The 12,147-nt window shown below is 37.6% G+C and overlaps 1 protein-coding gene across 1 annotated transcript; it reads left to right on the forward strand.

Annotated features, from left to right (window-relative positions):
• The first annotated feature begins 1,008 nt into the window (after positions 1–1,008).
• LOC114353032 (uncharacterized) lies at positions 1,009–10,230 on the forward strand. The gene is made up of 6 exons (XM_028304840.1): positions 1,009–1,124; positions 1,687–1,767; positions 3,384–3,592; positions 5,922–6,107; positions 7,752–7,923; positions 8,601–10,230. The coding sequence occupies exons 2-6, from the start codon at positions 1,687–1,689 to the stop codon at positions 10,152–10,154; spliced, it is 2,202 nt and encodes a 733-aa protein (XP_028160641.1). The 5' UTR covers positions 1,009–1,124; the 3' UTR covers positions 10,155–10,230.
• Positions 10,231–12,147: the final 1,917 nt, after the last annotated feature.

The following is a 12,147-nucleotide window of genomic DNA, read 5'->3' on the forward strand; positions in this document are numbered from 1 at the left end:
TCTGGCGTATCGACCCTACTTACCTCATCATTATTCCTAATTAATGTCATTGATGTCAATAGACTATAAAAATATCCGGAAATTAAAGTTGACCTAAAAGTTTATTATTAGATTTTTTACTTATATTCGGTTGTCAAACGAAATCTTAGTCTGTTATGAAAAAACATTAGTAGATAGTACCTACCTATTGACTAAACTTATCCTTCTACTTTCAACTTGCTATTTAAACGTTAATTTAGTTTTAAACTATTGAAAATAGTAATAAAAGTAATATTTAACGCTTAAATATATTAAAAATACATTTTTAGGGGTTGCTAAGTAAAAAATATTTAAAGACACTCGAAATCCTGACAATGTTATATTTTAAAAACTGCTAATGACACATATAAAAATATGATTATACGAATTTAATAGCTGGATAACTCCAAGTATCCAAACTCTTGACAGTGTGCATAACTAGACAACTGCACATATCATGGATATGTTTAGTAGGTACTCAGAGGGGATCATAACTTGATAACTGTTTTTGTCAAATTAAAAACGAAAATCCATAAATGTATATGTCGAGATATTAACAAATACATGTTCCGACATACATTGATAAATCGAAATATAAATGTTTGTACGAATAATATTAATTGGATATATCGTTATGTCAAATATTTATTGCCCAAATTAGAGTTATTTACTTATGAACAAGAGCTGTATTTCAAGTATTTTTGGGTATTTCGAGTTGAGTTTTTTATACCAGAAGGGTATAAGGTAGAGGAAACGTTTAAGCTAATAAAAAAAAAAGTGCATGTCGAGATGTCAAGTTATTCCCGCGCGGTACGGATTTATGTTTAAAAACTTTCTACCCGGCGGCTTTGCTAAGCTCGCGTGGACTACAATCTCTTGATTTTCTAAAACTTTTAAAATGTTAGTGCTAATAATTTATTTTATTTACAACTAACTTGCTTGAACGACTCATCCGCTAAGTAAAATTTTACCGGCTTCGTAAACGTGACATGAAAGCTAATGTCAAAAATTTCAAAACAGTGCAGTGCTAAAATTTATCTAAAAACTAGAAATTGTAATAAACTGATATATTATTATGACATCATCAATTACTTATTAATCTCAAGGTATTGTCTCAATAATTAGAAATTGAGTAAATCGCTTTTTCCGTAAATAAACATGAGTCAGCTTACGTTACTCAACTTTCGCCGATTTTAATGCGTTTTACGTTTTTATTCAACCTTTAGTTTCATTTTATGTATTTTAAGAACAATTTCAGGATGTAAGTTATAAGTAAATTGCGATTAATTCGATATAAAATATGTAAAAGTTTAACTTGTTACTAAGTTAGGTTAGATTCTCAAAATGAGAGTGAAAATAAATTAAAACTGTTATTACTACCATAAGGTACTTCAAACAGTCAATAACATCTATTTAGTACCATAATAAATGTCTACATCATAAATATTAGTCGGCTTGTGTGAGATGAGATGTGATTTCTAGTTCATCTGAAAGATTTTTAGGCACTAAAGCTAAGTCTATATTATCAAATTTTACAGAATTCCTACTAGAAGTGTGCTATTATTTTACCTTCAAACTATTAACCCGACCATTGTAAGCAGTCTAGTAAACTATTTTCGGTTTTCAGGTTCTAATTATGTTACACTTATAATATTTCAATGTTTTCAGATGGCACTTTACACTAAGCAAGATTTCTCCCCTCCAATCCTGTCAAGGAGATGGATTGCTATGAAGTTTAGGCCCAATATGGTAATCATTTGTAATTAAAAACGTAATTTTTCTCTTTTAAATACAGACAATTATTACCAGTTTTTTCCGCTAGGGGTAGCTTCACTTTTACTTTCTCTGCCTAACTGCACTGAAGTGAACACAATAGGTTTACCTACACCACAACCATAACATCACACAGTCATGGTTAATTGTTATTCATATACTGATGATATTCTATCTAATACCTTAACTTTTTAGTTTATTTCACTATTGTAATTTTCTTGAGTTATCAAAGTAACATTTTACAGATTTATTAACCCGGCGCCAATGACGTGAAAATAATTGCAAAGACGATGACCCCGGGTCATATTGACCCATATTTCATCGATCATTTTTCAGGAAATTGTACAAGTAATCTTAATTTTAATTACTGTCTATGTATATAGGGTTCTTTACTGAGCTAATAAAACAAAAATAAAACGAATACATGAAATAAATATTTTTTTATGAATTTTTAAACAAAACATGAAAAAATCACGTATAGAAATACATTTAAGTCTATATTTGTTGTTTTTGGTAAAGATTTTTAGTATAAATGGGAATCAACAATGTTATATAGTGAAAAAGAGATAAAATCAACTTTTTATATGCAGATACAATGAGATCAGTTTTCTACTTCATCATTCAGAGCCATGGAACTGCTGCAACTGGTGCAGTATGTAATCAAATGGTCTGGGCATGTAAATGTGGTATGACGCACTTGCCGGCGTCGTACTAATGCAAGTTCGAGATTAGCCGAAGACTGAGTCCCCATTACTTGCGTCTTTTTCACATTCGTTGCCATTTTTAAGTTCTGGCTATTACAGCCTGAAATTCTTCAATTTCGGAATCCGACTCTTCCAGCAACGCTACATTCTTGCTGGGTCATTTAACAAAGACAGTTTGACTAAAACTTAAAAAAGAACAACATAACTAGCACTAAACACAAAATAAGCGAATAAAAGTAAGTCACAAAATCACCGCGCCACCGATGACGCCGGGTCATAATGACCCGTTTTAATTTGAAGCCTGTGTATCTCGCTACGCAAGCGGAGTCACAATACGTTAACTAACGGAATGGATTTAGGGAGGTTCTATCTCCAGCTATACGAACGCTCGAACCACAAAATGGACGCAAAAAAAAATTATGAACGTTTGAAAATGCCTCGGGTCAATATGACCCAGCGTCATTGACGCCGGGTTTTACAAATGTTTGCAAACACCCACTGTGATGTAATTGAGTTCTGAATTTGCATCTGCCTAAACAACAGTTGACTGATAGAGAAGGTCTGTTGGCATTAACTCGTGGTTTAAATGAAATCAAATCAAATCAAAATCATTTATTGCATAATGGAGGTACATATCTAGGTCACATAAAAATTTATATTGTTCAGCTACATCATACCATATCAGCATGCAACAGAATCAATTTTTCGTGATTCAAGAAATTAAGAAATTATACAAAAAAAATCTTTATTAAGATCTTTATTTCTAACAAAAATTGTAAAAATTCACTTGATGTGGGAAGATAACAATATTTTAGTAAAAAAAAATAGCAATATTTATGTGCATAAATGTGTAAGTAAATATTAATGAAATGACATCATCTCTTCCAGCTAATAAACAACCGGCAGCACATCATTTCGATCCTCGAGAGCGGCCTTCTCTTCCGAGAGGACAGCGTAGAAGTGGAGCAGGAGACTCCCTGCCCTACTGCGGTGTGGAGCGCCGCGGGGGGGCGCCGAGGCGGTTGGCTCACGGGAGGAGAGGGGGCCGTGTCTTTGACTGCCGTCGCTGTGTGCGTGGCTGCCTTCCCGCCGAGACAGTGAGTGTTTTTGTCCATTTTTCTACTATTTAAATAGCCTACCACAAATTTTGCTGCCACATTAAAGAAACCACAAAACAGTAAGTATAGCCTGACCAGGAACATAAAAACCCTCGCCATGTTGCGGAAAACTAATGGTACTAATTTCTTTTAATGGCAACAGTAACTGAAAACTTCATTGACATGTCACCTTGCGTGTCAGTCTATTGCTGTCAAAGTGTAAACAAACTTTATTTTATATGTGCGCAATTGATTTTGTGAATAAAATTGCTAAAATCTTTTTATAGTCTTTAAAGAAAAGTGGTTCACAATATGTTAAAGTATTTGTCGAAGAGAAATATTAAGGGTTCGGACAATATTTTCATTGAATAATGTTTCCGACAAAGATCGTCAAATTGACTGACATGTTTATCGTATAGTACAGTCCACTATGAAAATTAGCTGTGGTTTGTTTCAACTACCTATTTTTAAAAAATTTGTCACTTTCTAAGTGTTGAATTTTATGGAATTGGGAAAGAAGTACCGAGTTTGCAGCGTTCATGAGCAGACATTGCAGTTGAATATTCAAGTTCTGAATTTGATTATTGATGAATAATAAAATAAATCCTACTAGCTCGATTGATAATTTCATTTTATTTATTTAAACCAGGTTACCTATAATAATATTTTTTCGTTAATTTATAAAAATATCAAATTAGCCCGTAATCCTGAATCCTGATACATAAAGTTAGCTTATTAATTTAACACAGGTATGACTGTACTCAGTGTTGCAATATCAAATGCAATTGCCGCGCCTCTATGCCAGGGTTTTTATGTTCCTGGTCAGGCTATATGTACTATGATAAGAATATGTAATTTTTCCAACCATAACACTATTGTCCTATGTGCGACAAGCGCGTGATACGATACGACGCGACGCGAAGAAAAGTAGTCATTGTAAGTAGTGTCTTAGACGAGAAGTACCTAGACGGGGGTAATTGTTGCGTTGGAGTATTTTTGGATCTCCAGAAAGCCTTCGACACTGTATCTATCTCGCTATTATTCGCTCAGCTAGAGAGTTCAGGTGTTAGATTAGAGACATAGTACATACACTCTTGGTTCTAAGACTTGACACGTCGACGTCATATTGTGAGCGTAGATAAGTATCACAGCAAGTCTGCTCCATGTAACTACGGTGTCCCGCAAGGCAGTATCCTCGGTCCAACACTATTCTTAATTTATATTAATAAATTATAAGTGCGTGGCTGCCTTCCCTCCTAGACAGTGAGTGTTTTAAGTCTTTTCTTGAGTTTTTAAAATAGATGGCAGTCTGTGTTTCCAACTTTCCACACATTAGAGAATCCACAAAACAGTAAGTTATAGGATAAGCATTTATTGCAAAATCACCCCAATCGCAATTGCATAAGGTGCCACGGTTTTTACCTTAATGTGTCTGTAAAGTTACAGTTGTAGCGCATACATTTAATACTGTATCTCATGTTGATAGCCAAATAAATAAATAACTAAGTCAAGTGCCTGAGGTATGAGAGATGCACGGGAGGGTGTTTTTGTGACGTCAAACGTCGGCGAGACTTAAGATGTACTCAAAATGTTCTAGTATATAATATTACTAGCGACCCGCCCCGGTTTCTCACGGGTGCTAAGGGGCCATCCATAAAGTACGTCACACGAATTTCATGATTTTTTGACCCCTCCCCCGTGCTTGTCACAGGTGGTCACATTTCTGAGACCCCCCCCCCCCCTCCATAGTGTGACGTCACAAGTTTTGCAATTTCACATCGAAAAATTATTAAATTAACAAATAAATAGCAACAAATAGAAACAATAAAATCACGCGCGAGGTACGGTGCGTTTAGCGGCATTATAGGCCAGTAGAATTAGATTTTAAATCTGAAATAATTCCTACAAAAGATTTTATTGATTTAATGGCTTCATTGGTTGCCCATTAAGACTCTCCTAGGTTTTCGACTTCGACGGAGTTGTGCTTAAGTGATGGGGGTATTTTTTAGTTTAATTTATATTTCAAATTACGCGATTAGTACCTCTAGATATATTAGATTTTGAAATGTGATGTCACGAAACTTAGGACCCCTCCCACCCCTTGTCACACCATGTCACACTTTGTCGACCCCCTCCCCCCCTCTTTACGTGTGACGTACTTTATGGATGACCCCTAAACATACCATATAAACCTTCCTCTTGAATCACTCTATTTAAAAAAAACCGCATCAAAATCCATTGCGTAGTTTTAACGATCTAAGCATACATAGAGACAGACAGCGGAAAGCAACTTTGTTTTATACTATGTGGTGATTTGTATTTGTTCCAGCCTCAACCGCTCCGTACTGCTCAACATAGCGGCCTACGTCAGCATACCAGTGGCAATCCGAGCTGTGCACCGGGCGCTCATTCGCGGTTCGCTCGCGAGCCTGCTCGCGATCATGCGCGATTACCTTGCGCTCGCTCGCCGAGCCGCCGCGTGCTTGAAGGAATACGCTGCGCTGCATGCTCAACTGTGAGTATAAGTTATTCCGTTTGCCTCTTGGTATAATAGGGCTCCTCCAAACATAGCTCATAAAAGTTATTTTGTGCCAAATTGCTCGCGAATACGAGGCACTGCACGCTTAGATGTGTACGTGTACGAATGTTCGCGCGCTCGGGTGTTCTCGTGTACTATCTAGTGTTGGCGAAGCCAAACTCGATGCGATTCCGCCGTTTCGTTTAGGAGTTCCTATGGCCACCTTCAGACTCCATCATCACACCAGCTCAATGGTACCATAACATTGCATTGTCATCGTACTTACATAAGTAATACCAAATTTCAGCTCAATCGGTTGAGGAAAACTGGTCTTATATTCAGTTGCACGATTGTCCTACACATACTAACAAGTGAAGTCAAATAAAAGCTTGTGAAAAGGCTACTTGTTCTGCATAATGTTTTTTTTTTACTGCTATAATGTGTCCTGAGTCTTTAGGGCCCTTTTACGCCTCTATTTTTGCCCTAGTGGCTCAATATCGTCCGCCATCGAGAACACCCGCGCGCTCCTGTGCCGTCAGCAGCGATCATTGGATCTGCTTCTCTCACGAGCATCGGCGGCGCTGCTCGGCAACGCGCCGTGACTGTTATAGTATAGGAGACTGCTATGAATGTGCCTGAGTCTTTATAGCATCCTGTCATGGCTATACTCTCTTTTAGCGTGTCAATATCTTCCGTCATTGATAAAACTAGCGCTGTGTTATTCCGGTAGCCCTCGTCGCTAGCGCTGCTTATCTTTTTACCCATTATTTGCACTGGGCTGCTCATTTAAAACAGGATTAGTAGTGTTGAGTAATTTTGATCCAACAGAAGTCTTAAGAGTCCACTCAAAACTATATACTCTCTCCTAGTGGCTCAATTTCGTCCGCCATCGAGAACAACACTTTTTGTGTCTAGTTGCTTCTACATGTGTCTCAGTATTATTAGTAGCGTCTTCTCTCATGGCTTTATTGTCTTCTATCCAGTGGACTGTTATAGTATAGGAGACTCTATGAATGTGTCTGAGTCTTTATAGCGTCCTGTCATGGCTATACTCTCTTTTAGCGTGTCAATATCGTCCGTCATTGATAAAACTAGCGCTGTGTTATTCCGGTAGCCCTCGTCGCTAGAGCTGCTTATCTTTTTACCCATTATTTGCACTGGGCTGCTCATTTAAAACAGGATTAGCATAGTATTGAGCAATTTTGATCCAACAGAAGTCTTAAGAGTCCACTCAAAACTATATACTCTCTCCTAGTGGCTCAATTTCGTCCGCCATCGAGAACAACACTTTTTGTGTCTAGTTGCTTCTACATGTGTCTCAGTATTATTAGTAGCGTCTTCTCTCATGGCTTTATTGTCTTCTATCCAGTGGACTGTTATAGTATAGGAGACTCTATGAATGTGTCTGAGTCTTTATAGCGTCCTGTTATGGCTATACTCTCTTTTAGCGTGTCAATATCGTCCGTCATTGATAAAACTAGCGCTGTGTTATTCCGGTAGCCCTCGTCGCTAGCGCTGCTTGTCTTTTTACCCATTATTTGCACTGGGCTGCTCATTTAAAACAGGATTAGCATAGTATTGAGCAATTTTGATCCAACAGAAGTCGTAAGAGTCCACTCAAAACTATATACTCTCTCCTAGTGGATCAATATCGTCCGCCATCGAGAACACCCGCGCGCTCCTATGCCGTCAGCAGCGATCATTGGCTCTGCTTCTATCGCGAGCATCGGCGGCGCTGCTCGGCAACGCGCCGTGGCTCCGAGCGGACGTCGCTTGGGCGGCGGTGGCTGACGACGCCGGCAACGATTTGATGGTTAGTTGCTTTTACAAGCTTTTATAAGGCTCTGGCAAATACAGGGTGTCTCGTAAATCAAGGACAATTTTAAAACTGTGACAGCCTTTTATATAATAAATCAGTGATAAAACTAGCTAGAGCCTATTCGGGGTTATGTAAACGTTTAACGAATGTAGTGCCAATCATGAACACTAATATTAGCACGTTCTAAAACGTTCTCAGGTCTTTTATAGTACCAGATTTTGCTACTTGGGAACCTAACTACCACATACTCTATACATTATGGTGAAAAACGTTTTGTTCTATGACTTTTGCTGTATAAAAATAACTCGTCTTCCCATACAAAATCACAGAACCGATTGAATTTGTAAAACATGGAAATCATTGGGGGAGAGGGCTGAAATAAAAAATAAATATGCATGTTTAAAAGTCATAGAACAAATGTTGGTCACCTCGAATCCACGATGTATAGAATATGTGACAGGAAGGTTGTCCCCTATTTACGGGACACCCTATATATTGCCACCATAAATTGAACCTTATTCACCCATCAGAAGATCGAAAACCAATCAATTTTATTCGAACCGCATATTTATAGTATTAAGCGACTATGAAAGCTTATTTTTGAAAAATCATTCACATTTATTTATTTTGTGAATATTCAAATAACACTAACGAAATACTTTTGTCCACAGAAAATCCACCACGCGTTCTTAGTAGTCCAATCTACATTGCTAAAACACATCGCTATGGCTCATTTCATACCGCCAGTCCACGCTCAGAAGATATACAAAAACTTCAACGAACGAATCTACTGGATACACACAGTCCTATTGAGCCATTTGTACGAAGAATTCAAGCAAAACTACGAGGCTCTTGAACGCATGTACAGGTTGCTAAGAAACTTTGGAAATAACGATAGAAATGTAGTCAAAAAACCAGGGGCGGCCATGTTGGATAGTTGGGCGTACAGTGACATACACAACGGGGTTGCCAGAACGAATTTAGAATTGAAATTTGTGGGGAATAAGTGTGAAGCGTTAGATGTTTTTTTGGATTCGTGTGCATTGAATAAGCAAGAGTTAGATTTGACTGTATTGAATAAAGATATAGATGAAATCATTGATGATATCACTAAATGTTTGAATACAATGCAGAATTCGCAAATTAGGCTCAAAAAATTAAGAAATAAAGTCGATGGTTCAGAAAAAGAGGTTCGGATTGAAGAAAAGAGTCCTACTGACGATGAAAATGTTATTAAAATTGATGATAAAATACCAGAAGTTAAAGACGAAGTGTTCTACTTCGTCAAAACGGAGGACGATGACGTGGCAACACCGGCTGATGACGTCACAACCGGTCCAGGAAAGAAAGAGAAGGAAACAACGAAGATTGTCCTGAAAGAGCTGAAAAGAAAGCTGGGGAAAAGAGAGGACGTGATGAGGGAGAGAGAAAGGCAAGCGTTAGCCAAAACGATGCCAGAATTGAAAGATATAGTGCCAGAATTCCCTAGACAAATAAACTACGATGATTATATCGTAAAAAAAGGTTACATAACCAAAATTAAAAAGGATCCACCGAAAAAGAACTTATTTCGAAATTATAGGATAAGCAAAGGTGATAAAAAGAAAAAGTACGCGTTAAAAACCAAAAAGTATCAACGCGAAGATGAAATATCCAAACCTTTTTACGAAGCGAACTCCAAACTGAATTTAAAGAGCAAACTCATTTCTCTAACCAAAGAAGAATGTGACTATTGTGTAACGAAATGGTGTAAATATGTACCAGCGTTAGAAATACATAAAGATAAAGAACTTGATCCAATTTGTATGTCAGAAACAAGCGACATCGAGGCCGGTCCGGCCATAGACAACAACCAAGTCAACACAAACCATAGATTCCAAGTGAGCACATACAAATTCTCCAAAAGAGACTTAGAACTGTCACCTTCATCATCAGAGAGTGACTATGAGTTATACAAAGAAAAACAGCTGGCGTTACTAAAAGACATCAGAAGGCATAGAGCGACGAGAAAGAAGAATCATCCAACCAGAAGATCCATAGACAAGTCCACAGACAAAGAAGATGAGAGCCTGAAGCCCATAGAGTACAGTTTTGGGACAGGAATGGCGATGGCGTCAGTTTTGCAGATAAATAGTAAAGCGAAAATACCAAATCTGTCGCAAGAAGAAGTATTCATAGGAAATGGTGAGGTATCGACTGACAGCGGCAACGATGAGGATGCATAGACAAAATGTAATTTTGTGACGCTTCATAATGGTCTATTCCACTTTGATCACCTGGCTTTGATGACCCAGGTGATCAAAGTCCACTTCCAGCGACAATTTAGTGTCCTTTGATCACCCACGGATATGATGCCCTGGGTGATCAAAGTGGACTCCAGTTAAATTATTATTTTAGTGTCCTTTGATCACCTACATACAAATCACACCTTCGGCTACTTATTTATATTTCGTCGTCTTTAATGCGACGTCTTTTCAAAGATACTCATTTATTTTAATTTTACTACTGGTTTTTGTACGGTCAACAGCACGTCAACGTAAACACTGTGGTATCTTACGTAGTTGCGATAGGGGCGACTTTGCAACGAAAATGTGTAGCTTGATGTGCTGTCGACTGTACATTAATACTGTATATTTGAAGTCAAACAATTATAATATTAATAATATATCGTATTTTTATGAAAGCGAAAAAAATGTGTATTAACTTATCCAATAAATAAATACAAATCTCGTAAAGTCCACAGTATTGTGAATTATAATTATTATATTATGTACTTATATCTAAAATTATGTACATTTGCTTGCTATTTCTGATGAAGATGATTTATGTCAGACTAAAGTTATTCTGAATGCTAATGGAATGAGGGCTATTGTTTATACTTAACAGTTTGCACTACTGGCGATTGACATGACCCTGCTCTACAGTGGCGCCATCCTGGTGAGTGCAAATGCGAGGTCTATTCCACTTTGATCACCTGGCTTTGATCACCCAGGTGTTCAAAGTGGACTTCCAGCGACAATGTAGTGTCCTTTGATCACCCACGGATAAAATGACCTGAGTGATCAAAGTGGACTTCAGTTTAATTAATATTTTAGTTTCCTTTGATCACCTATAAATAAATTACATCTCTGAATAGTCACATACATGTCCAATTTGTTTGTTGCAGGTTTTAGAAAATATCAAAAATGTTATAAAACATAATTTGTAGTACAACTATTGGACATTGTTTGTGACTATTCAGAGGTGTGATTTGTTTGTTGATCAAAGGACACTAAAATAATAATTTAACTGGAGTCCACTTTGATCACCCAGGGCATCGTATCCGTGGGTGATCAAATGACACTAAATTGTCGCTGGAAGTCCACTTTGATCACGTGGGTGATCAAAGCCAGGTGATCAAAGTGGAATAGACCAAATGCGATAGTCCTCCTACCGCTTCATCGTTCACTAGTTGGCGCCACTAGCAAGTGACAGTGACCTTACTGTACAGGTCGATTCATCCACGAAGACGCGCCCCAGCAATTTTTGGTCTCGGTCGCGCGGGGTGCGGGGAGTTTGATCCGAGCAATCCGTAAGGCATTATTGTAGTGTGCGTGTGCACTCATGGATCATTTAGCGTGTACCGATAACACTCGAACATTAGCGGAAGAATGGTGGGGCGCGTCTTCGTGGATGAAGCGAACTATACAGTAGCGCCAACTGGTGAACAAAACGGGAGCACTAATTTTGTGAATTTAATGCTTGCAAAATTCCTTTTTTTGTATTTTTGTGTTATTATTTAATGCTGTATGTGTGTGATTGTAATATTTAAATCTAGTCTGTATTTTGTTTATCGCAATAATTAATGATGTGATAATTGTAAATAATAATTGAAACAATAATAAATTATGTTGATAAAGTTTTATGTTTATTTTCAACCCAGACAATAACCTGACCTTATCAGTAAGTTAATCTGCCAGATAACTTGTGATATATTTAACCGTCAGATAGTGAATAAGAATAAATTTATGATTGTACTAGCGGCCGCCCGCGACTTCGTACGCGTGGATCTCGTTTTACCCCCCCCCCCCCCTCCCTTCATCTATCTTAGGCGGTTCAGATTTTTTCATACAATTTTTTTTCCCGCTAACTCCCGTTCCCGTGGGAATTTTGCAATATCCTGTTGTAACTAAGCTTTAAGTTTACTAAGGTACCTGCATGCCAAATTTCAAGCGTCTA

Source organism: Ostrinia furnacalis, unplaced genomic scaffold (genome assembly GCF_004193835.3).
Source record: "Ostrinia furnacalis isolate ACB-3 unplaced genomic scaffold, ASM419383v2 OfSCF1534, whole genome shotgun sequence".
Lineage (NCBI taxonomy): Eukaryota > Metazoa > Arthropoda > Insecta > Lepidoptera > Crambidae > Ostrinia > Ostrinia furnacalis.